The 23,768-nt window shown below is 34.0% G+C and overlaps 2 protein-coding genes, 1 long non-coding RNA gene and 1 pseudogene across 3 annotated transcripts; 2 read left to right on the top strand and 2 right to left on the bottom strand.

Moving 5' to 3' along the window:
* Positions 1 to 1,616: 1,616 nt before the first annotated feature.
* Positions 1,617 to 3,085, bottom strand: LOC131614302 (heat shock cognate 70 kDa protein-like; annotated as a pseudogene).
* A 1,231-nt stretch (positions 3,086 to 4,316) lies between these two features.
* Positions 4,317 to 5,525, top strand: LOC131614301 (F-box/kelch-repeat protein At3g23880-like). Its single transcript, XM_058885909.1, has one exon. The coding sequence runs from the start codon at positions 4,317 to 4,319 to the stop codon at positions 5,523 to 5,525; it is 1,209 nt and encodes a 402-aa protein (XP_058741892.1).
* A 1,831-nt stretch (positions 5,526 to 7,356) lies between these two features.
* On the bottom strand, positions 7,357 to 10,124 carry LOC131609510 (uncharacterized). Its single transcript, XM_058881218.1, has 5 exons — positions 10,002 to 10,124; positions 9,515 to 9,649; positions 9,279 to 9,401; positions 7,844 to 7,946; positions 7,357 to 7,712 (listed from the first exon to the last, which is right to left on the bottom strand). The coding sequence occupies exons 2-5, from the start codon at positions 9,607 to 9,609 to the stop codon at positions 7,479 to 7,481; spliced, it is 555 nt and encodes a 184-aa protein (XP_058737201.1). The 5' UTR covers positions 9,610 to 9,649; positions 10,002 to 10,124; the 3' UTR covers positions 7,357 to 7,478.
* A 12,648-nt stretch (positions 10,125 to 22,772) lies between these two features.
* Positions 22,773 to 23,480, top strand: LOC131612051 (uncharacterized). The gene is made up of 3 exons (XR_009287275.1): positions 22,773 to 22,994; positions 23,080 to 23,163; positions 23,247 to 23,480. It is a non-coding gene; the product is annotated as an uncharacterized LOC131612051 (long non-coding RNA).
* Positions 23,481 to 23,768: the final 288 nt, after the last annotated feature.

Genomic DNA, 23,768 nt, shown 5'->3' with positions numbered 1-23,768 from the left:
TGTATTCTTAAATTAGAGTCGAGAAATCAAGTGCACTCGAAGCAACAACATACTGAAAACCACCAAGAGAATCGGAGACTACATCTCCAACCAAGTAATAATACAAGTAAGATGTCTCATCAGCACTATGAAGGTATACTATCCAAGCTCACTCTTAGAAAAATCCCTGAACAAGCTCACTCTCTAGAGAAACTCACTACACAAACTTCAGGATGCTGGATGATAATCTCATGACAAATAATGGTCACAATGCTGAAACCGTTTAGATAATAGAAGCATTGAACCTCTTCAGAAATTACCATCAGCAAAAACACAAACCCAAGCATGCATTAACAAATTTATAACTAGCACGATAAATGCTCATAAGAGGGAAAACAAAAATGCATAACCTTCCATGTCATGCTAAAAATTTGTTCTCTACTCAAGGGACTTTGGGCTACTTTTAAACCATATAACCAACTCAAACTTTAATTAATAGATCAAGGTAAAGATTTTGCATGCATTCCGAATAAAACAGGAAAACGACACTTAAAATCTTATCGGAGAAAAAAGCTTTATTTTTCACTTCAGCCATTTGTTAGAACTTCTTATCTTCAGCACTATAAATTAGGGGTGGCAAAATGGATGGATTGGATGGATATGGATTGGATTGTTAATGGATGGATCCAATCAATCCATTAGTCCATTAACAATCCATTAAATCTTCATCTAAAAAATCCAATCCAATCCATCCATTAAGGTTAAAATCCAATCCAATCCATCCATTAACATCTTTATAGTGGATGGATATCCATCCATCCAAAACATTTATTTAAATATTTTAATTAATTTTATAATAATTTAGATTTTAAAACTTTACAAAAACTTTTTTTTTTAATTTCTCTATAATAATATTTTTACAATATATAGATATAATATATTTATGTTATATTTATTTATAATTTATAATATTTGATAGATAAATTTTGATAATTATTTGTTAGTGTTATTCTGTTTTATTTTTCTCTTTTTTTCTAATGTTGTTTCTAATTTTTTTATCTTTGTATGAATTTACAATTTCGTTTAATAATTAGAATGATATATTTCTTCGTTGTTAAATTATGACACCCTTGCATTCTTATTTCTCCTTCAATACTTAACTACTGTGTTGAATTATAGATTTTTTCAATTTTATTTTGAAATATGATTTCCAATTCAAATGAATTGGTGCTTTTCAAAGTATATACAAAAGTATATACATAATATATACAAAAGTGAGTGAAAAAACTGATGGTGATATTTAATTGGTGATGAACATGATTGTTTACGTGAGAGAGAAAGAGTAATTTCATGATAGTGGAAATAAAAAATAAAATTATTATTATTATCATTAAAAGTTAGTAACTTACTTGAACAATGAGAAGAAATTAACAGCAGTTATTGATGAAAAATGCAATTGTTAGATGAAAATTTTAAGTGAAACTAAAAAAAATCCATTGGATTTATTAAATGAGATGGATGGATTGAATCCATCCATATAGTTAAATGGATGGATTGAATCCAATCCGTTAAATAGTTATTTGGTTGATGGATGGATTGGATGGATAAATTATTGGATGGATTGGATGGATTTTCCCTTAATGGATTTTATTGCCACCCCTACTATAAATATCCGCTTCTCGAATCAATTTTTGAATTTCTTCTGCAGATAACCTCTCTTTATAATTGGTTATCACAATCTCATTCTTGATGCCCGTGGATGCTTCCTTGGCACAAACTGCTAAAATACAGTTTTCGTCAATAGAAAAACTTACAGATAGAGGATGGCCACGTGGTGCAGCTGGAATCCCAGAGAGTTCAAAAGAACCAATAAAATTGTTGTCACTGGCTTTCGTTCTCTCACCCTCATAAACCTTTATCCCAGCTACAGTTTGGTCATCTACTCTTGTATTACAATATATGTCTTCTTGACAGGTATAATAGTATTCTTAGGAATCACTACTCTCAAACTATTAGGATACACTCTAAAACCTAAAGACAGTGGTGTAACATCGATCAATACCAAATTTGGAACATTTTTAATGTCATCACTTAGCAATGCAGCCTGCACAGCAGCACCAAAAGCAATCGCCTCATCAGGGTTGAGGCTTTTGCACAAATCTTTTCCATTGAAAAAGTCCCCTAATAACTGCTGCAGTTTGGGAATCCTAGAAGAGCCGCCAACAAGGACAACATCATCTATACAACTCTTGTCCATCTTAGAGTCTGTAAGACAACTCTCAACTGTCTCAATGCATTCATTGAAAAGGTCCATATTAATTTCCTCAAACTTAGCACGAGTGATTGATGAAAAGAAATCGATACCCTCAAATAAATCATCTACCTCAATAGTGGTGTCAAAAGAAAAAGATTATCCGCATAACATCAAGGCCTGCAATGGCACCAGCATCCATGGTGGCTTTTCTTTGAGAATCATTGAAGTAAGCTGGCACTGTAATGACTGTGTTCTTAACCGGTGATTCCAAATATGCCTTTGCAATCTGGCGCATCTTTGTGAGGACCATTGCTGAAATTTCCTCAGCACATAGGTGCTTCTCCTGACCCTTGTACTTAACAGCAACCATGGGTTTGTCGTTTACATCAGCAATGACTTTGAATGGCCACATGTTAATATCTTTTTGAACAACATCGTCACTGAATTTCCTACCGATTAACCTCTTTGCATTTAAAACAAAGAATATTAACAATTATTTAGAGGCCCGAACCAATCAACATTGATAAAAACATGAACGTTTAATTGGTCTCTAATAGATGAAATGTACTAATTCAACAATACAATAATAACGGTAAATATATAAAGGAGTAGAGTAAGAGAATAGAAGTTACCAAAGATAGTGTTTTATGGGTTGGTTGCAGCTTGATTTATAGCTGCTTCACCAGTCAACCTTTGTTTGTCGGTGAAAGCAACACAAGGAGGAGTGCTTCTGTTGCCTTGGTCATTGTGAATAATCTCAACTCTCCCATGTAGATCATGCCACACTTTAACGCATGAATACGTTGTGCCAAGGTCGATTCCCACGGAATGCCCAGCATACTTCTTTGGCATCATCTTTAAAGTAAACTATAGAAGCTCAAGAAAAACTCAAGTCAAAAGAGATAGGTTTGTAGGTTTTCTTCACTCCAAAGGAGATTGCTCCTTTTATATTGAACAAGTAACATTTATATCTTGTATAATTGTTTATTATATGTTTTGAACTTTTTTATAAGGTTCACTATCAATTACTATACGATAGTTACACACCAAATACACACAACAGTTTTTTTTCCAAATAACACAAAAATAATGATATGTTACATCTTGATTTAACATACCTCTGTGTTCTGGATATGTACAACTGAATTGAGCTAACATCTTACTTGAGCTCTCTTATATTCACATTCTCCTTCACAAGTTGACTTCTCTCTAATTAACATGCTGCATACTCATCTACGCTGTTTCAAAATGCAACAAAACTTAAGTGATTATCAATTTCAAATAATAGGCTCAGTGTGATATTTTGGCATTGTTTTCAAAATTGACATTGAACTCTAATACTAAATTCACCATTGTAACAAAAAAACAAACATTTAGCTTTGAGACAAAAAAATTCAATTTATTAGACTCAATTTACACTTCATATTACAACAATTTCAATACTCTCTTGATGACTAACATTTACATGTTTATCATTATATTCGATAAATTATAATCAGAAAGAACAAACTTCAGTTGAGTCTAAAAAATTGATATTATTTAACTCAAATACACAGCTTGGCCATACAAAATAGTTCTAACAGTTAATGTACAAGAGCTTATCTCAAAATGGTTCTGGCTTTACTTTGCTTCTGGTTTGGCCTGTTGTTATGGTGCAGCTTGTGGCCATTATGTTCTGCATTAAAATTGGCTCTTGGGTGTTGCTCTACTCTATTTTTGTATGTAACTTTAGTTCTGCATAGCATATTCATTTTGTTGCTCGTGAATTTGTGTTGTTTCTGCAGCATCAGTTTGTACTGATTAATAGCATCTCTTATGAAAAACTTTGTACGTGTGTTTTGCACTCACCTCCAGTAAAAAAAAAATATATAATTGTATTTTTAATTATTAAAATTATATATTTTTTATAAAATTTAGAAGATTTTTTAAATTAAAATATATAGGACCCCTGAATTGATTGGGTCTATCCTACTAATTTTTCAAACCATCCTAATATCCAATTTTCATGCTTTTACGTGGATATTTTTTGGTTTATTTACTAGGGTTGGTTCAAATTGACACGGTCCATAATAAAAGAACGTAGATGAAAGGAAAAAGTTCAGAATCCTTATATGTAATGAATTCAGCGGCGGTATTCCTCCACAACGATCTCGTCACAGAGGTCCTCTCTGCTCTTCCGGTGAAATCTCTTGTTCGTTTTAAGTGTGTCAGTAAGCATTGGAAAACCCTTATCTCCGATCATTCCTTCGTGAAGTTGCATCTTAGGAGATCACAAACACGAAATCAATACTTAACATTAGTAACATCAGAAGAGTTTGATCGCCGTATTGTTCCATATCCTATATGCCGTTTACTTGATAACCCCTCATTCAACCTTTTTGATGATTCTGACCATCGTTTGAAATACAGCAGATGTGAACGTATAGTTGGTTCATGCAATGGTTTAATTCTTTTTTCGGATATACTTTCCGATTACGACTTTAATATAAAGTCTTATCGTAGAAGTTACTGGCTCTATGTTTGGAACCCAGCCACCCGGAAAACTTCTGAAAGATTTGAATCTTCGGGTCTATCTTTCAATTTCAACTTTGCATTTGGTTGTGATAATTCAAACGACACTTATAAAATAGTGGCGTTCTCTTACCTTGAAGATGAATTTAAAACCGAGGTGAGAGTTCTTAGTTTAGGTGATTATGTTTGGAGAAATGTTGAATGTTTCATGAATGTTATTCTTCCGCAAAATTATGTGTATTTGGGTGAAACTATTAACTGGTTGGCTATTCACAAGCGTAAGGATATTATGGTTGAGTTGTTTGTTATTATTTCATTTGATTTGAGAACAGAAACATACAAGGAAATGGAAGTTCCTTGTGGTTTTAATCAAGTCTCTTGGAAACTGCCCGATCCAGTTCTTGGTGTGTTGGAAGGCTGCCTTTGTTTTTCTTATTACAACGAAAAGGATTTCGTCATATGGCTGACGAAAGGATTTGGAGTTAAAGATTCTTGGACTGAATTTCTTAAAATTAATAATCTAAATATTCAAATAGATTATAACTATATTGATAGACATCCGTGGGTGCCATTGCTTTTGTCTGATGATACACTAATACTGACGAGCCATAATGAATCTCAGGCAATTCTCTATAATTGGAGAGATAATAGAGTAACTCGAACAAACATTATTGGTAGTAGAACCGGCTCTTATTTAGATTGGCAGGATGCCAAAGTTTATGTTGAAAGCTTAGTTCCAATTTCTAAATGTAAGTTTGTCTTCAATGGTTTACTTATTTGAGTTTGTGTTTGTATATCTTTTTCTATGTAATAATCGACCGACTGCGTGAATCGTGCTTAAGTTAATTTTATGTTGAGCATATGGTTTATATTGAGAAAATCAATATGGTTAGTACTACAATAAAACATATGAGCATGTTTCTAGATGATATTTGCTGCATTATTTCTTATATGCTGTTATGCTTCTCTCCATATAGGCAGACAGAGAGCCTAGAAATTAAACATTTAGTTTAAAATGAAAAGAAATATTCAACATAGAATGTGGAGTGGACACCGGAAGAATTCTGATAAATAAAATGTGTTTTGTTATGTTTTGATTGTTACTTGTCAATCGTGTCATCATTCTTTGTTCTTTTATGGTACATCTTTGATTCTTCTTGTTCTTACACAGGTTGGTCAAACTGAGCATGGAGATACCGCCAGGTGTAGTAGCTATGTATTCAACAGAAACATCAAAACCAACAACTAAAGAAAAGATTTTGAAATTGAAATTTCTCTTTAACGGTTTGTTGCTATAGATCATTAAGAGGATTTTAGTTTTTTTTATAAATATTTGTATGCTTTGTCTATTCCATATAAACTGATTACTAATTAGTATCCTTTCTTTTTCAAATACATTGTATATTTAATCAACAGGTGGATGATATGGTTCAAATTTAGTTATTCTATAATGTGTTTGTTTCTCTTTTAGCCATGCTTGCTTAAGTGAAGTTTTCTATTGGATGTTTCTTGATGATATGATACGATGTTTGATAAAATATTTGATAAAATAATGTTAAAAATATTTGAATACTTGAGTGTGAAAATTATATATATTATTCTTGGTTCCAAAGAAAATCATCCAATACGACAATACCAAATATTTGATAAAGGGTATGCTTAATCGGTACGGAAGGAAGGAGGTCACTCTATAATAAAATTAAAAAAAAATTAAAAAGAAAAAGAAAAAGAGGAAGTGAAACCTTAGAAACAAAACTATCTTTATGATTAATTTTAAGCCATAAACTTTATGGAGGTTTGTGAAACAAAATATCAAAAATTATATTTCAGCATTTATTGGATCAATCTGTTTCAAGCTTCAAAAGAGGATTACTTATGGTCGAATCAAATACTACAGTCATTGAAACTGTAGACTTGTGAAAAATCTGGCCATTACAGCTTTACATGGCAGTTTAATTTTTCAACAAACAAGTATAGGGATGAAAATCTCTAATTAGATTTAATTTGTGAAAATCTCAAATTAATTAGATTTACCTCTAACTAACTAAAGTTATCCAATAACTTATTACATAATTAAGGGAAATTACAGAAAAATTATAGTAGCTCCCCTTCAAACTAGAGTGTATATTCAACTTTCCACATTTGTGATCCACCAGAAAAATAAAGCCTTTACAAAACTGTCCGCAACCCTGAAAATGGCTGCAACAAAGCGGTTTTGGCAGATGCGGATGTCAATATCGTTATCACTGTTTTCTATATTGAAGAATAAATTATGGTTAATTCATACCGCGATAACCGCAATCAATGTCGCAACATCTGTACCGGCCGAAATCCCAAAAACCTTTACGCAGTGACGAGACCGCGACCTTTTTTTAAAACCCTAAGTTAGATGAAGGAGTTTGGTGAAAAGATAACCCTTTTCCTTATTTAACACCAGAAATGGAGTACCTAATATGTTTAATGCCCCACTGAAATATAACATACAAAAATATATTATATGATGGTTAATTTGTGTATTGAAATATGAGTGATTAATATGGATGAGAAGAATTGATATTTGATAACCCTTTTCAACTAACACTAACCCTTTTCTAATAGAGTTTTTCGGAAAAAAATAAATAACAAATACTTAATCTTAGAACAGATGTATGCACTTTTTTGTAACAGGCTGTCACATATTATTTGCTCAAGAGGCAAAGATTCAATATAATGTTCTAACTTTACCCTATCGAAATCACCAATCGCCTCTTCCGAATCTCTGCATGGATTCCTCTTTCTTTTGTTTCACAATTTCAAGTATCTTGGGATTGAAGAATCGGTCGCGAACATATCTCCTCTCCTCAGCTTGGATCTCCTTGATAGGACAAGGATATGGGTTTGGAGGCAGTCTCTTTCCTTGGAGGCGCGCAATTTGCTTAAGACGGGCATACGCTTTCTTCTTTGCCTTTTTCTCTGCTAGATATTCCATCTACGAAGCAAAAATAAAAAGGCAAAAAGTGACTATTAGACGGCAAAAGGGTAAATCAAATTGCAGAGAGAAAATAAGGGTCAATCAAATTGCAGAGAGAAAATATTCAGGAACCGATTTAGGTTACGTACATCTGCTACTTCCATTGCTTCTTCGTCAATAATGCCTTGCTCTTTCAACTCAAGAACCCTTAAGGCGAATAAACGAGATGGAGGGGGATCGATAGCATTAAACCTGATTTTGAACATGAAACATTGATCATACATATTAATAGGTAAATAATGCATTTTATATTTCAATTTTACTATTACCACGGACAAGTAGACAAGGAATATGGAAAATATACAAATTTTCTCAAATGGGCGGAAACATCTGGAGAGGAAAAAAACACACCACTTTGCAATCTTGAGTGTGTGTGCGCGCTCTATCAACTAGTAACAGCTATTGTATTGACATATTCTTAGTGAATTGATAAATCATACCCTATTTTGCTGAAAAATAACATGACGATCGCGTGTCCATCGACAGAACATACAAATAAGCTAAGAATTAACAGAGAGCAAAAGGAAACAGATTCGCAAGACATACATTCTTTTCATACGAGCGTGAAGTTGTGAAACAGTTAACTAAGAATTCACAACACAACAAGTTCGATATTTAAGAACTCAGTTCAGCCACTAAAAGCGCAGGTCCACAAGATTGAAGAAAGAAAAATGAGAGAAATTTTAGTTATTTCTACTTTTAACCCTGCCTTGAGATTATAGACTCAAATCCAATTAAAAGGTAGCTACGTTATGAGAGAAACATTCATTACAACTAGAGAACATAACCAAATTCCAAATGCTACTGAAAAATAACAGGACGGATCTAATTCATAACAGTTTTTGTGTCACACAAGGGGTTAGCATGATCTCTGAACCAATAAAATAAACATCAGAAATGAATAAGAACCATATCAGGTACAAGTAACAATCATATAGAAACAGACCTGAAATTTGTTAACAAATATTTTAGCTATTAACAATAGGCATTGAACCAAACTAAGTAGTTAACATGCTTATTTAGAAATTTAGATAAATAATGAGTTTAAAGAGGAAGAACCAATCTATAAATTCTCATCCAGAAGCTATATAGTTAGGAAAAAGCACTAAAGTTCTTCTTAGTAATATACCAAGAATCAAATTGGATCCAGTGTTATCCATGGCAGGAGCCAAAATCCCACCATACAGGGCGCTTTGCGGTATTGTTATAGAAGATTATAGCGAAAAAACCCGAATTTCGGCCGATTTTTACCATTTCGGCGAGCGCAAAAACCGCCATGTTAATCCGCCATGGCGGATATTTGATAATACTGATTGGATCTTAAAGTCCAACATTTCCCCATTCATGAATTCAGATTTCAGAATACCAACTACAAATATCCTTAATGATGATATCATATCACTATAGAGAAACCAAACTCATAAAATAAACAAGCCGGCAAAGTTCATATCTATAGAAAAACCGCAATAACATGGTTGAAGATTGTATAAGAAAAAACAAGAGAGACGAGAAAAAGGACAATACTTGATGGGATCATGGTATTTAGATTCTGGATATTTTTTATAAAATCTTTTTACATAAACATCTTCAGGAAGCGTGATGGTCGGAATTTTCCCCTCAGGTCGCGGAAACGTTGCTGGCGGTGCCCTGGAATTCACAATAAAAACAAAATAACACAATAAAAAACTAAAATTAACATTAAAAGAACCAAACTTGAATCTGAAATGAGTGCAAAAATGAAAGAGCAGAAGGAGATTAACTGTTCCATGGCTTTGAGCCACACAGGTTCAGCCTTGGCTAACCCCTTGACAAGCTTTCTCGTTCGGGAAAGCAAATTTCCTTTCATAAACGACATTGTTAGCCCTTGTTTGTTTTCTACAATGCACCCTTTACTACTGCAGACAACAAGAACCAAAATTAGAATAATAATCATAATAAAAATTAAAACTTTGTACTTAAATCTGAACTGTCCCATTTCAAACCAACCTCAATCCAATTAATCCTAATAGTAATACCCATCAATTAACAAGTCAATTAACCCCAAGACCCATCAATTAACAGTTCAATTAACCCCAATATTTATCAATTAACAATTCAATTAACCCTAATTCCTATGAATTAACAGTAACACGGTTGATTCGGGGAGAAAACAGATTGCAATAAAGTGAGCTAGTTCAGTATGAAGACACAGATAAAAACGAAGACAGGAAGCAGAATAGAAATGAATGGGTTTGAGAATTGAGAGACCTTGTGTTGTGCGATGAAGAAGCAAGTGTGATGCCTTGAGATTTTTTCTTTCGCTTCGTTTGGTTTAAATTGACCCAAGGCTATTTCATAAGTTTTTTTTGACAAAAAACCAAGACTAAGCCGCTGCCAAGGATCGAACTCATAACTTATGAATCCATCATTTCATAAGTTTTAAAATGTACTTTTTTTTTTTTAATAAGATAATATATATAAAAAAGAAACGGATCACAAAAAAGAGAGGGGGACTATACCAAAACCCTCTCAAGAATAAGAGAACCTAAAGAAAGGCAAACCTAGCCTATTCTTTACAAAATCCGCTCTAATACTCGAAGGTATAGAGAAAAAGTGAGTAGTATTGGTCAAAGCTAAGCCTAAGTTAGCAAGGGTATCTGCACAGCTATTCCCTTCTCTAAAAATATGAGAAACAACAAAATTCATTTTCGACACAAGGTTGATGCAATGAAGCCAACGGTTTCTAATTAACCAGGGGACACTATAAGGGGGACTGAAAGCTCTGACTACCGCCTTCGAGTCCGTTTCCAACCAAATCAAATTCCAATTCCTCTCATGAGCGAACTTTACGGCAAACATTGCACTCGAGAGTTCGGCAATGAGAGAGTTAGAATCACCTAAAGGAGACGCCATAGCGCCCAAAAAAGAACCATTATTATCTCTAGCAATAACCCCACACGCAGAGACACCTGAAGACAAGGAGGCACCGTCACAGTTTAGCTTTTTCCAATTCTCCGGAGGGGGCTGCCATAAAACTTCCCGAATATTCGGGGCACGAGGTGGACGGATGATAATTCTAAACCGTTTAAGAATCTCAAAATCATGCATAGAAAGATGAGTATCTACCGCAATGGCATTTCCGGTAATCGAGACCGCCGCCATAATAGAAGAAGTAGCAGAATAAAAAGAATACGGGGTATCTTTAAATCTAACCGAGTTGCGAGCCTTCCAAATCAAGTGGAGAGTGGAAAAAATGGTGACTTTAGTGATTACCTTATTGTGCTCCGAACCATTTGTCCCAAGAATACACCAAATATCCGGCCAGCCTAGTAAATCACGGTTGATGTTGAGAATGCTCTTAATCCACAACGAGATCTTAGAAGCATAAGGACACACAAAGAAGAGGTGAGAAATCGTTTCCTCATTTAACCCGCAGAGATCACATCTAGAAGGGAAAGAACAACAGCCTAGTACTTAAATTATCTTATTTTTTCATAATGCTATACTTATATGTTTTTCATGTTTTTCGTTTTTATAAATCAAAATAATGTGGAGCATTATAAAAATAAGGGTGAAATAAGGGTGATAGGATATTTGGGATGCTTCATATTTTATTTTCTATTTAATAAAAATTATCACCATTAATAGTAATTACCATTTTATAAAGCTTCACATTATTTTGATATGAAAATTTCTTCACCCACCTCCTAACCTTCTTGCCCACCTCAGTGAATTTACCACATTACCCCTTGTTTCGGAAGTTCATTTCCGAAAAGGTACTTTTTTTGTTAAAAAAAGTGTTTTCGGAAATGTATCTCCGAAAACGTGTTTTTTTTAATATAAAATATTAATTTCGGAGATGCATCTCCGAAATAAAGTTACTTTTCAGAAAATGTGGTGTTTTCGGAAGTTCATCTCCGAACGCACCCCCTTGGAGGAATTCGGAAATGAACTTACTTCCGAAATATTCCAAGACCAAATTGGTCTTGGAATGTTTCGGATATACACTTCCGAAATAATTAATAATTATTAAAAAAAATTAAAATCAAGGTGAATCGATACAATTAATAGGTATAAAATGAAGGTGAATCAATAAAATGAAGGTGAATCAATAAAATCAAGGTGAATCAAAACATCCTAAACTATTTGAAAGTTAAAAATTATTTTACTAACTTATATAAATCAAAAACATTTTAATTCCATAAGTAAATTTTGAATTATATAGAATTAAATATAAAATTTATTCATTAAATAAAATTAAGACAAAATCTTTTTTTTAATTTTTTTAAACTAAATAAAAAATTATCTCATTTTTAATTATGAATCAGAATAGAAATATATAAATATATAATAATAATTATTAATTTTGAAAGTGAAATATATAAATATATAATAATTAATATATAAATATATAAATATATAATAATTATTATAAATTAAAACACTCATTTTTTAAATTTTTATAATTATTATATAAATATATAAATATATTTATAATTAATATATAATAATTATTATATAAATATATAAATATATAATAATTTTTATAAATATATGATAATTATTATAATAATTATATATATATAAATTAAAACACTCATTTTTTTAATTTTTTTTGTAAATACATAATGATTATTATAAATATATAATATATAAATAAAAAATTATAACTCATTTTGTAAGTGAAATTATTTTAATTTTTTTAATTAAAATTATTTTAAATTTTAAAATATGAATCAGAATAGAAATATATAATAATTATTATTCATAACTAATAAATTATATCAAAATATATAATTATTATTATTTATTACTCATAAATTATATCAAATTTATAATATATAAATTAATTCATATCCTAAAATTAATTTTTGGAATTTTTAGATTTTTTTGTTTTTTCGGAGATGCATATCCGAATTAATCAAAATCTCAATTTTTGTGATTTTTTCGGAAATGCACTTCCGAAGTCTGAAAAAATTTAAAAAAAAAAATATTTCGAAAATGTATTTCCGAAGCAGGGGTAAAATGAGATTTTCGCTGGGGTGGCCCCCATAGGGAGGTGGGTAAAGAAAAAACCTTTTGATATATATTCTTAATAAAAAAGAATTAAAAAAAAAAAGTGCAATACACAGTTCCGCCCTTTGAATAGGCGGAGGCTTTTTAATTTTCAAAGGATCCGTCCAATGCTTTTGCCGAGGTACTTTAATTCAATTTTTTTTTTTTTTTTGGAAAGATGAGATAATGGGAAATATGTTTGAAATGAATGGTATAATGAAAATATATTTTCTATAAACATGGCAGTGTTGGTAAAAATTCCTGTTTTTCGTCCTTATAAGTATTTTTTAATTTTGTTTTTTGTTTTTATTAAAAAAATTATATATTTTTGATCCCACAAAACTTTTATTCATGTAGTTTTAGTTTTATTATTTTTAAAAGATTTTAAAATTGTTTAAATTTTTGAATAATTTTTTTATATAAATTTAGAATACTAAATATTTATTTATCAAATTTTAGAATATTTTAAAATGAGAATAATTAAATATGAATTTAAAAATTTAAAAAGATAATAATAAAGCTAATTGAGAAAATTGTGGGTAGAATACGGAATTGGACTGCAAAATTACTTAGCTATGCCGGTAGACTGCAATTGATTAAAAGTGTCCCTTTTGCAACCACAGCGTATTGGATGCAAGTCTTCTCGATCCCGAAGAAAGTGCTCCATAGAATTGAAGCGATTTGTCGAACGTTTCTATCGTCTGGAACAAATGTCATCAATAGGAAGGCACTTGTTGCTTGGGATAAGGTTTGTCATACTAAAGCAACAGGAGGGCAAAACATTACTTCGTTAGTGGAGTGGAATATAGCAACTATCAGCAAACTGCTCTGGAACCTTCAAGCCAAAGCAGATAAATTGTGGATTAAATGGATGAACAACTATTATATCAAGGGACATCAGATTATGGATTGGCAGATGAAAGCTAGTTGCTCTTGGACTCTCAAGAAAATTATGCAATGCAGGGATACAGTCTGTAACACTGAATATTGGGCCACAGTTGTGCAAAATCAGAAATTCGTGACAACTCGTATGTATCGAGAACTTCGTGGCAATCAAGATGAAGTTAATTGGAAGAGAGTGATGTATCACAATGGTGCAAGACCCCGTGCACGATTTATATTGTGGATGGCCCTCCTTGGAAGACTTTCAACCAAGGACAGATTACTAAGGTTTGGTGTTAACACTGATGGGGAGTGTTGTTGTTGTCGACAAGCGGAAACGCTTGATCACATTTTCTTTGAGTGTGGAACCACATCTGCCATTTGGAAGAACCTGTTGGGCTGGGTGGGATTCAATAGAAATCCGGTTGTCTGGAACAGGGAGAAAGAGTGGATTATTTGTGAAAACGAAAAAGAAAAGGTGGAAAAGCCAGATCCTAAAGGTGGTAACGGCTGAAGCGATTTATGAGATATGGAAAAATCATAATGAAACTATCTTCTCCAATAGCTCTAATGATAATAGTGTGGAGAGAATCAAAATGATTACTTTGTTGAGATGTGTTATACATCGGAAATTAGGCGGACATGTTAATACTACCAATCTTAGCATAGTGTAATCCTGTGTTGATAGGTAGCCTGGATCCTTTGCGATCGGCTTGTTTTTATCTGTGTTTTGACAATAAAATTCTCTTTCATTTCCAAAAAAAAAAATCTCAACTTAGAAATCAAATTTTGAGTTCTTTATTTTAAGTAACTTTTTATAATGTTCTAAACATGTCTATGAAACAATCATTTAAAAATACAAATTGCTTTAACAGCAAAGACCAAAACTATATACATAATAATTTTGTAGGGCCGAAACATGTTATTTTTTATAGGGATCGAAAGCAAAATTTAGTAATTTTATAGGGGCAAAAACATATTTAACCCTTAATAATTTTATAATATTACTATGCACTATCAACATTTGTTTTCATTACTTTATAGGTGGTTAAAATAAAAGTCAAGCTTAAGTAAAAATCTAACACCTATGATTAACTGACAGTGTGCAATTTCTTTATATTTTTTTATTGATGAAATGGAGGGCCTAAGCCCAAAGAAAAAAAGATTACAAAAAAATTATAATAGTGAAATAATAAAGATATACTGTCAATGAAACAATTATAACAGTTGTCATACGTTGCCTAGCAGCTCAGTCTTGCTTTTCAAACCAAATGGTTGGTGGTTCGAATCTGAACTTTTGTCAAATTTTCAATTATTACTTTTTTCAGGAACTTGTTCATCATTATGTCCATACATATAATTTTGATAATAGCATTAGAATTGGAGATGTATTTTGATATCAAGGTTTCACCCTTAGGTGCCAATCTGTGTTTGTTGGAGGAATCGGAGGATGGGGCCATCAACGATCTAATCAAAGAAGGAAGGAGTTGGTGGAGCCAATGGTTTTCTGAGATTAGAAGGTGGAGGGAAGAAGACATAGACACTGATAGGGTAACTTGGTTGAGAATCCATGGAGTCCCTTGTCAAGCTTGGATTTTCTCTTTTTTCGAAAAGGTGGCTAATAGATTGGGTAAGTACATCTGTTGCGATGACAATACTCTGAAGTATCCTCAAATCACTAAATAACTTCCAAATAACCATACAATAATGTAAATCAAAATGTACTATCTACAACACCAAATTCAGAAGGACTGTTGCATTGAGTATTCAGTATCCCCGAGTTCAACTTTTGAACTGAACAATGCATTTGCTCACCACTGTTAATGAACATATGCATTGAACGGAGAACAGTTATAAATCAACTCAATTGGTCCAAAGACTAATAGAGATTAGAATAGTGAGTCTGTTAGTTGTTACACTTCAGTTATGACAGCTATGAAGTTAATTAGCTGCTAACGCATCAGAACTCTATGCACATTCAACTCATTGTAACTCATTGTAATGTTTTCTTGGTGGTGGCTTCAAATAGGATCCAATCGTTTGTGTTGTAATTTCTATGAGTGGTGTAATCACCCTCTCGATTTCCTGTGATTTGTAGGCTTGGTTTTGTTCGCGGGTTCTCATACCGTTTTATCGTTCTTGGTGTATTTGGGTTTGAGCATCCCTAGTGCTCTTATTTAAATACATAAGTTGCTTATCAAAAAAAAAACAGCATGAAGTTTTAGTCACACTTTCTTTTTCTTACTACTATTGTGAGATATTGGATCGAACTCTAGTATTTTCGAAGGGTAGCTTCTTGGTTCGACAGTTCGACAGAGTTAAGCATGAAGTCGAAGGATTGTTCACATGCTGGTGTCGAAGTGTGCATGCTGTAGTCGAAGATGGGTCTAGCATGCAGATGTCGAAGATGCTAGGGTTGTTAGCATGTTAAATTAGGTTTTAGTGCTTAAACCCTAATTTGTTAAGTTAGCTTGTTTATTAAGTTGGCTTGTGTAATGGGCCTTGCTGAAAAAGCCCATTAGTTAGTATGTTAGGTTTTATTATAAATAGCATACTAGTCTCTCATCATTGCTAAGCTGCAAATCCTAATTTAGGGTGAGAGAGGTTATTTGTTATTCTTGTAAACTTGTAATCTTGTTTTAAAGAGAAAGTAAAAGAATAACGGTTATAACCAATTATTGTGTTCTTCTTCTCCCCTATAATTCCCTATTATACTTTGTTATTGGTATCGTTTTTCACAACAAATTGGTGCGGTGAGCGTGGAGAAGATGCCGTCAACAAAGTATGAGATTGAAAAATTCACCGGAGTGAATGATTTCGGTCTGTGGCGCTTGAAGATGAAAGCCCTACTGGTTCAGCAGGGTTGTTTGGAAGCGTTGAAGGGAGAGGCAGCCATGAATGCTGCATTAACGGCAGCGGAGAAGACAACTATGATTGAGAAGGCACACAGCGCAATTTTGTTGAGCCTTGGTGATAAGGTTCTCAGGCAGGTATCAAAGGAGACGACGGCATCAGGGTTATGGGTGAAACTTGAAAGTTTGTATATGACCAAATCGCTGGTAAATCGACTCTACCTGAAGCAAGCTTTGTATTCATTCAAGATGATTGAAGACAAAGTATTGGCTGAGCAGTTGGATATGTTCAACAAGCTGATTCTTGATCTTGAAAATATTGATGTGAAGATCGATGATGAAGATCAAGCGCTGTTACTATTGTGTTCTTTGCCTCGATCACATGCTCACTTCAAAGAAACTCTCTTGTATGGAAGGGAGTCCCTGACGTTTGAAGAAGTTCAATCAGCCTTGTACTCTAAGGACTTGAATGAACGAAAGGAGCATAAACCCTCGACTGTTGGCGAAGGTTTGGCCGTTAAAGGAAAACTCTTACGAAAGGATGGTAAGTTCGACAAGAAGAAAGGCAAAAGCCAGTCGAAGTCTTACAGTGGCGAAGCATCTGGCATTCGATGCTATCATTGTAAAAAGGAGGGTCACACAAGAAAGGTGTGCCCTGAACGCTTGAAATATCATGGAGGTAAGGATAATGGCAACGCTGCCATTGTTCAAGATGATTTCGAATCATCTGATGTTCTTGTGGTTTCAAGCAGTGACTCTAAGAAGGAGTGGATTATGGATTCAGGTTGCACTTGGCACATGACTCCAAACAAAGACTTGTTCGAGGAATTATGTGATCAAGATGGTGGATCCGTATTGCTGGGAAACAACAAGGCTTGCAAGATTGCAGGTATTGGATCTATTAGATTCAAGCTCCATGATGAGTCAATAAGGTTGTTGACTGAAGTCAGGTTTGTTCCTGATTTGAAGAGAAATCTGCTTTCTCTTGGTGAATTCGACAAGAAAGGATATGTTTTCCAAGGAGAGAAAAGTATCCTAAGAGTCATGAAGGGTTCGAAGGAAGTCTTGAGAGGCGTGAAGAAACAAGGCTTGTATACCCTTGAGGCTGAAGTTGTAAGTGGTTCGACAAATGTTGTATCCACGAAACCTTTGTCGAAGACAGAAATCTGGCACATGAGATTGGGCCATGTCAGTGAAAGGGGTCTGGTCGAATTAGGGAAACAAAATCTGCTTGGTGGAGACAAAGTCGAAAAGCTGAAGTTTTGTGAACCCTGTGTACTTGGAAAATCTTGCAGAGTGAAGTTCAACAAAGGCAAACAAAGAACACATGGATCCCTTGATTACATCCATGCTGATCTTTGGGGGCCTGCAAGGTGTGCATCACATTCAGGAGCAAGATATTTTCTATCCATAGTAGATGATTATTCCAGAAAATTATGGGTATTCATCCAGAAGACTAAGGATGAAACTTTTGAGAATTTCAAAAGTTGGAAGACTCTGGTTGAAAATCAGACTGGCAGGAAGGTCAAGAGGTTGAGAACCGACAATGGCCTTGAATTTTGCAATGAGGCATTCGACAGCTTTTGTGCTGCCTTTGGTATTGCAAGGCACAGAACTACTGCAGGTACTCCACAGCAAAATGGTTTGGCTGAAAGATTTAATCGAACTATTTTGGAGAGAGTCAGATGCATGTTGACTAGTGCGGGGTTAAAGAATGTGTTCTGGGCTGAGGCTGTTTCGACAGCAACATATCTGATAAACAGATGTCCTTCGACAGCGTTAGATATGAAGACACCTGAAGAAGTTTGGTCGGGACATCCACCAGATCTCGACAAACTGAGAGTATTTGGCTGTGTAGCCTATGCTCACATTAGGCAAGACAAGGTCGAACCTAGAGCTCTGAAATGCATGTTCATGGGATACCCTGAAGGAGTCAAAGCTTATAGGCTATGGTGCCTAGAGCCAGGTCACAGGAGGTGTATCACCAGTCGAGATGTAGTTTTCAATGAAGCTGAAATGGCTTTTAAGAAAACTGATGATGTTGGTCGAAGTACAGAAACATCTGACGAAGAGCTAGAACAGGTAGAAATTCCTGTTGAGGTGGAGCATGTTGATGCTGAATTGCATATCCCAGATGAAGTCGAAGAAGAAGCAGAAGATGCTGAAGTTGAGGAAACTGACGATGACTACCTATTGTCGAGAGATAGGTCGAGAAGAGTCATCAAGCCACCTCAGAGACTTGGATATGCAGATCTTATAGCTTATGCATTAATCTCTGCCAGTGAGGTTCTTGATGATGAACCTAGAGATTATAAGGAAGTTATGAGGAGTCAAAATAAGACTGAATGGCTGAAGGCCATGGATGATGAGATGAAATCTCTTCATGATAATCACACTTGGGAACTGATCAAGAAACCTGCTGGGGCAAGGTTAGTCAGCTGTAAATGGATTTTCAAAGTTAAGGAAGGAATTGAAGGAGTGACGTCGAAAAGATATAAGGCAAGGTTAGTCGCAAGGGGTTTCACTCAGAAAGAAGGTGTCGACTTCAATGATGTGTTTTCTCCTGTTGTGAAACATAGGTCCATTCGAATGCTGCTTGCCATGGTGGAACAGTTCGATCTTGAACTGGAACAGATGGATGTGAAAACTGCGTTCTTGTATGGTGATCTAGATGAAACGATCCTGATGAGGCAACCTGAAGGGTATGTCGAAAAGGGGAAGGATGATTATGTGTGTAAGTTAAAGAGATCCTTGTATGGGCTGAAACAATCTCCTCGACAGTGGAATAGGAGATTCGACAAGTTCATGGCACGCATAAGTTTCATTAGAAGTCAGTTCGACCACTGTGTTTACTTCAGATTTCGACCTGGTAATTCATTTGTTATTTTGTTGCTTTATGTGGATGATATTCTCATAGCAAGCAACAGTGTCGAAGATGTGATGAGGGTGAAGGCTGAACTCAATAAGGAGTTCGATATGAAGGATCTGGGAGCTGCTTCCAGGATTCTTGGAATTGACATTCGAAGAGATAGAAAGAAGTCGAAGTTATGCCTATCTCAAGAGGCATATCTACGGAAGATTCTTGAAAAGTTTGGTATGTCGAATTCGAAGCCAGTTGTGACTCCAACAAACCCTCAATTCAAGCTGAGTATTGATCAGTGTCCCAGTACTGATGTGGAAAGAGCCTATATGAATAGCATCCCATATGCTAATATAGTTGGTTCTTTGATGTATGCTATGGTTTGTACTAGACCCGACATAGCATACGCAGTAAGTCTTGTAAGCAGGTACATGGCGAATCCTGGAAAGGCTCACTGGCAAGCATTGAAGTGGATTTTAAGGTACATAAATGGGTCTCTGAATAGAGTCCTAATTTATGGTGGAGCCTTGGGTGAAGATAGTAAAGCAGTAATAGAAGGATATGTCGACTCTGATTATGCAGGTTGTATGGATTCCAGAAAATCTATTTCTGGATATGTTTTCACTATGTTTGGCACTGCAATTAGTTGGAAAGCAACACTTCAGAAGGTTGTTGCTCTATCAACCACTGAAGCGGAGTATATTGCCCTAACTGAAGCTGTGAAAGAAGCATTGTGGCTTGAAGGTTTTGCGAAGGAGCTAAAACTTCAAGGTCGAGGTATCACTGTTAAATGTGATAGTCAAAGTGCAATACACCTGTCGAAGAATTCAGCCTATCATGAGCGAACTAAGCACATTGATGTGAGGCTGCATTTCGTCAGAGGAGTAATCGAGCGTGGAGAAGTCCAAGTGCTGAAGGTTTCGACTGAAGACAATGCTGCTGATATGATCACCAAGACATTGCCGAGTTGCAAGTTTTTCCACTGTATGCAGTTGATAAAGCTGCATGAAGAAAGCTAGTTTGTTCCTTGACGTTGTAGAGTTAGGTCCAAGGTGGAGATTTGTGAGATATTGGATCGAACTCTAGTATTGTCGAAGGGTAGCTTCTTGGTTCGACAGTTAAGCATGAAGTCGAAGGATTGTTCACATGCTGGTGTCGAAGTGTGCATGCTGTAGTCGAAGATGGGTCTAGCATGCAGATGTCGAAGATGCTAGGGTTGTTAGCATGTTAAATTAGGTTTTAGTGCTTAAACCCTAATTTGTTAAGTTAGCTTGTTTATTAAGTTGGCTTGTGTAATGGGCCTTGCTGAAAAAGCCCATTAGTTAGTATGTTAGGTTTTATTATAAATAGCATACTAGTCTCTCATCATTGCTAAGCTGCAAATCCTAATTTAGGGTGAGAGAGGTTATTTGTTATTCTTGTAAACTTGTAATCTTGTTTTAAAGAGAAAGTAAAAGAATAACGGTTATAACCAATTATTGTGTTCTTCTTCTCCCCTATAATTCCCTATTATACTTTGTTATTGGTATCGTTTTTCACAACAACTATTATTGTCATTTGTATTATTATCATCATTCATTCAATACTACTCTAACACTAGTATAAAATAAGTTAGTAAAATATAATTCTATTTTTACTTATTATGAAAAACAGTAACTTAGTTAATTAGTTTATTATCTAGTTAGATTCTCTATTTAATTTAATTCTAGTTTTTAGTTTATTTAGAATACTATCAAAAATATCAAAATATTAATAATGGTTAACTTTGCAAATAAATAATACAAACTCTTTTCTTAGTCAAAATATCTAACCAATTAAAAACACATTTTTCTATTAACTTAAAAAAAATCAAGATATTTACAAAAAAGGATTAAATAGAATTACCTTTAAATCGAAACTGCGGACTACGTCTACGATCACTCATTTTTCAAACCCAGACAAGGTTCATGGATAATTCAAAAGCAATTCTAAGTAATCCTATAAAAAAAACACCAACCAAACATATGAACTACAATTACTCTGACTTCCTCATTGCACTAGAGGATAGGGGTGATCGTATCCGAACCAATCCAAAAGTAAAACCGCAAATCGAACCAATCCAAACCGAAAACCGCAAAAACCGCGTTTGGTTTGGATGAATTTGGATGATTTTTGTACTGAACCGCGCGGTTCGGTTCGGTTTGCGGTTTTCATTTTACAAAACCGAACCGAACCGAACCGCATAATTAACTTAAGTTTTAAATTTCTATAATTAATTTAATATATTTCCATATCCAATTGCACTTGCAGTATTGCACATGACTCACGTGACTCACTTCCTAGTTCCTATTCAACTTCATTCTCTCACTTACGTTAGGGTTTTTCTTTATCCCTCACTCTCACTCTCCGCCGTTTCAGCTTCATCTTCTCACTCTCGCTCTCCGCCGTTTCAGCTTCATCTTCTCCCTCTCGGTCTCGCCATCTCACTCAGTCTCGCGGTCTCAACTCTCAAGTCTCATCGTCTCCCTCTTGGTTTCTCGGCTCCATCTCACTCAATTTCGTTTCTACATCAACAAAGGTGAAAGTGTGAAACTCTATTTTTTTTTCAATTTTCTTTCTGAAAGATTGTGTACATTTCCTCTGCAAATTTTTTCTATTTTTGTTTCTACAATTTCCTTATATATCTCATCAGCCCAGTTATTTATTTTTTTGTTTCTGCAATTTTTTCCTTCAGATATTAGATATGACTATTATTGATAAGGAAAAGGAAGTGAGTTCTGATGTTGGATCTCATGCTGGTGCTTCCAATTCCATATCGATGACGGAAAATCAGGTACTGAATATGATTTTTATTTGGCATTACGTATTTTAGATTTTGTGGGTGCTGAATCTAATTTTGTGTATGTTTTTAATATTGCTGTAATCATGCTCCCGTGCACCAGAAAGATAGAAATTCAAGATAGAAATGAATTAGTAGTAACATTTAATTATTAATTAATTAATAGTTATAGTATGAAAGTTAATGATAATTGTTAGAGTCAATTTTAGAGACTAAGTTACAGTAAGGTAATGATAATTGTTTGCAGTGTTTATGTATCTTTTTCTTCTTTGCGAGTGGATTTCTTCTACTGCACCGATTTGTTTTGTTAGGAAAGATTGTATCTCTGCCATTCATGAATGAATCTATACAAAATTTTTCACCTGGCTTGTTATGATTCTTTATTTTTTTATTCACCTGCTATTATGATTATTTATTTAGTGGTGATGCTAATACTTACTCATTTGAACAAATTATGATTATTTATTTTTTTATTCACCTGCTTTTGTATAAACTGTTCTTAGTATTCACCAGCTTTTGTATAATCTATTCTTAGTGAAAAAATTATGATTATTTATTTAGTGGTCATGCTAATACTTAACTAATATTGAATGAATACCTAAACTAAAATAATTAGTTTCAATGAATGAATAAATATAATGACAACAGAGGGGGTAGAGTTCTTAGTAATTATAGGAGCTCTCTTACACCTCACACTGTTGAAGCTTTAATTTGTGCACAAAATTGGTTAAGATCTTCACCTTTGTCAGTTGATATTGAGGAGCATTTGGAAGATTTAGAGAAGCTCGAAGAAGGTATATATGTATATAATTGATTCTATTTTATTCAAATTTAATTGTTTGTTATGTCTAATTTTTGTTATATTTGATACATTCTTAGAATTAGCTCCGATTCCACAATTGAATGAGGGACTTTCTGATATTGAATCTGATTAGTAGATGTGCTTCAAAAGGAAATGAAATGGTATGTTTGATTTTTCAAATTTTTAAATCTTTTTATTCTTAAGTCAATTAATCTGACACAATTTGCTCAATTATGATATGTAGATGGAGTCATGGAGATGGAGACATTGTTACTTTGGTGTAATATGATATGTAGATGGAGTCATGGAGATGGAGATGGAGACAATGTAATTTTTTTTGGTATTTTGATATAGACAATGTTAGTGTTGGAGACAATGTAATTTCTTTTAGTATTTTGATATAGACAGTGTTAGTGTTACAGTTACAGTGTAATGTAATTGATATAGTCTGATACTTTGATACTTCTTTTGGTATTGAGAAAAGTGGTAAGAGAGGATGTATGTTTTTATTTAATGAACTTGTACTTAAGTAGCTAAATGGTACTACTGGTGTGCTTAAGATTCTGGTTGAACAATGGACCATTGTTTATTTATTATTATATTTTCAATTCATTCGGTATTATGTGGACATACTTTTGTGTGGTATAATATCATATATTATTTTGACATTGAATTATTTTTCTTTTCCCTTTTATTTCATTTCAGTACATTTTCATTTTATCGTGTAAACCGCAGCCACCGAACCGATCCTAACCGCATTGGTTTG

Source organism: Vicia villosa, linkage group LG6, assembly GCF_029867415.1.
Source record: "Vicia villosa cultivar HV-30 ecotype Madison, WI linkage group LG6, Vvil1.0, whole genome shotgun sequence".
NCBI lineage: Eukaryota > Viridiplantae > Streptophyta > Magnoliopsida > Fabales > Fabaceae > Vicia > Vicia villosa.
This window is presented reverse-complemented; position numbering and strand designations above follow the sequence as displayed.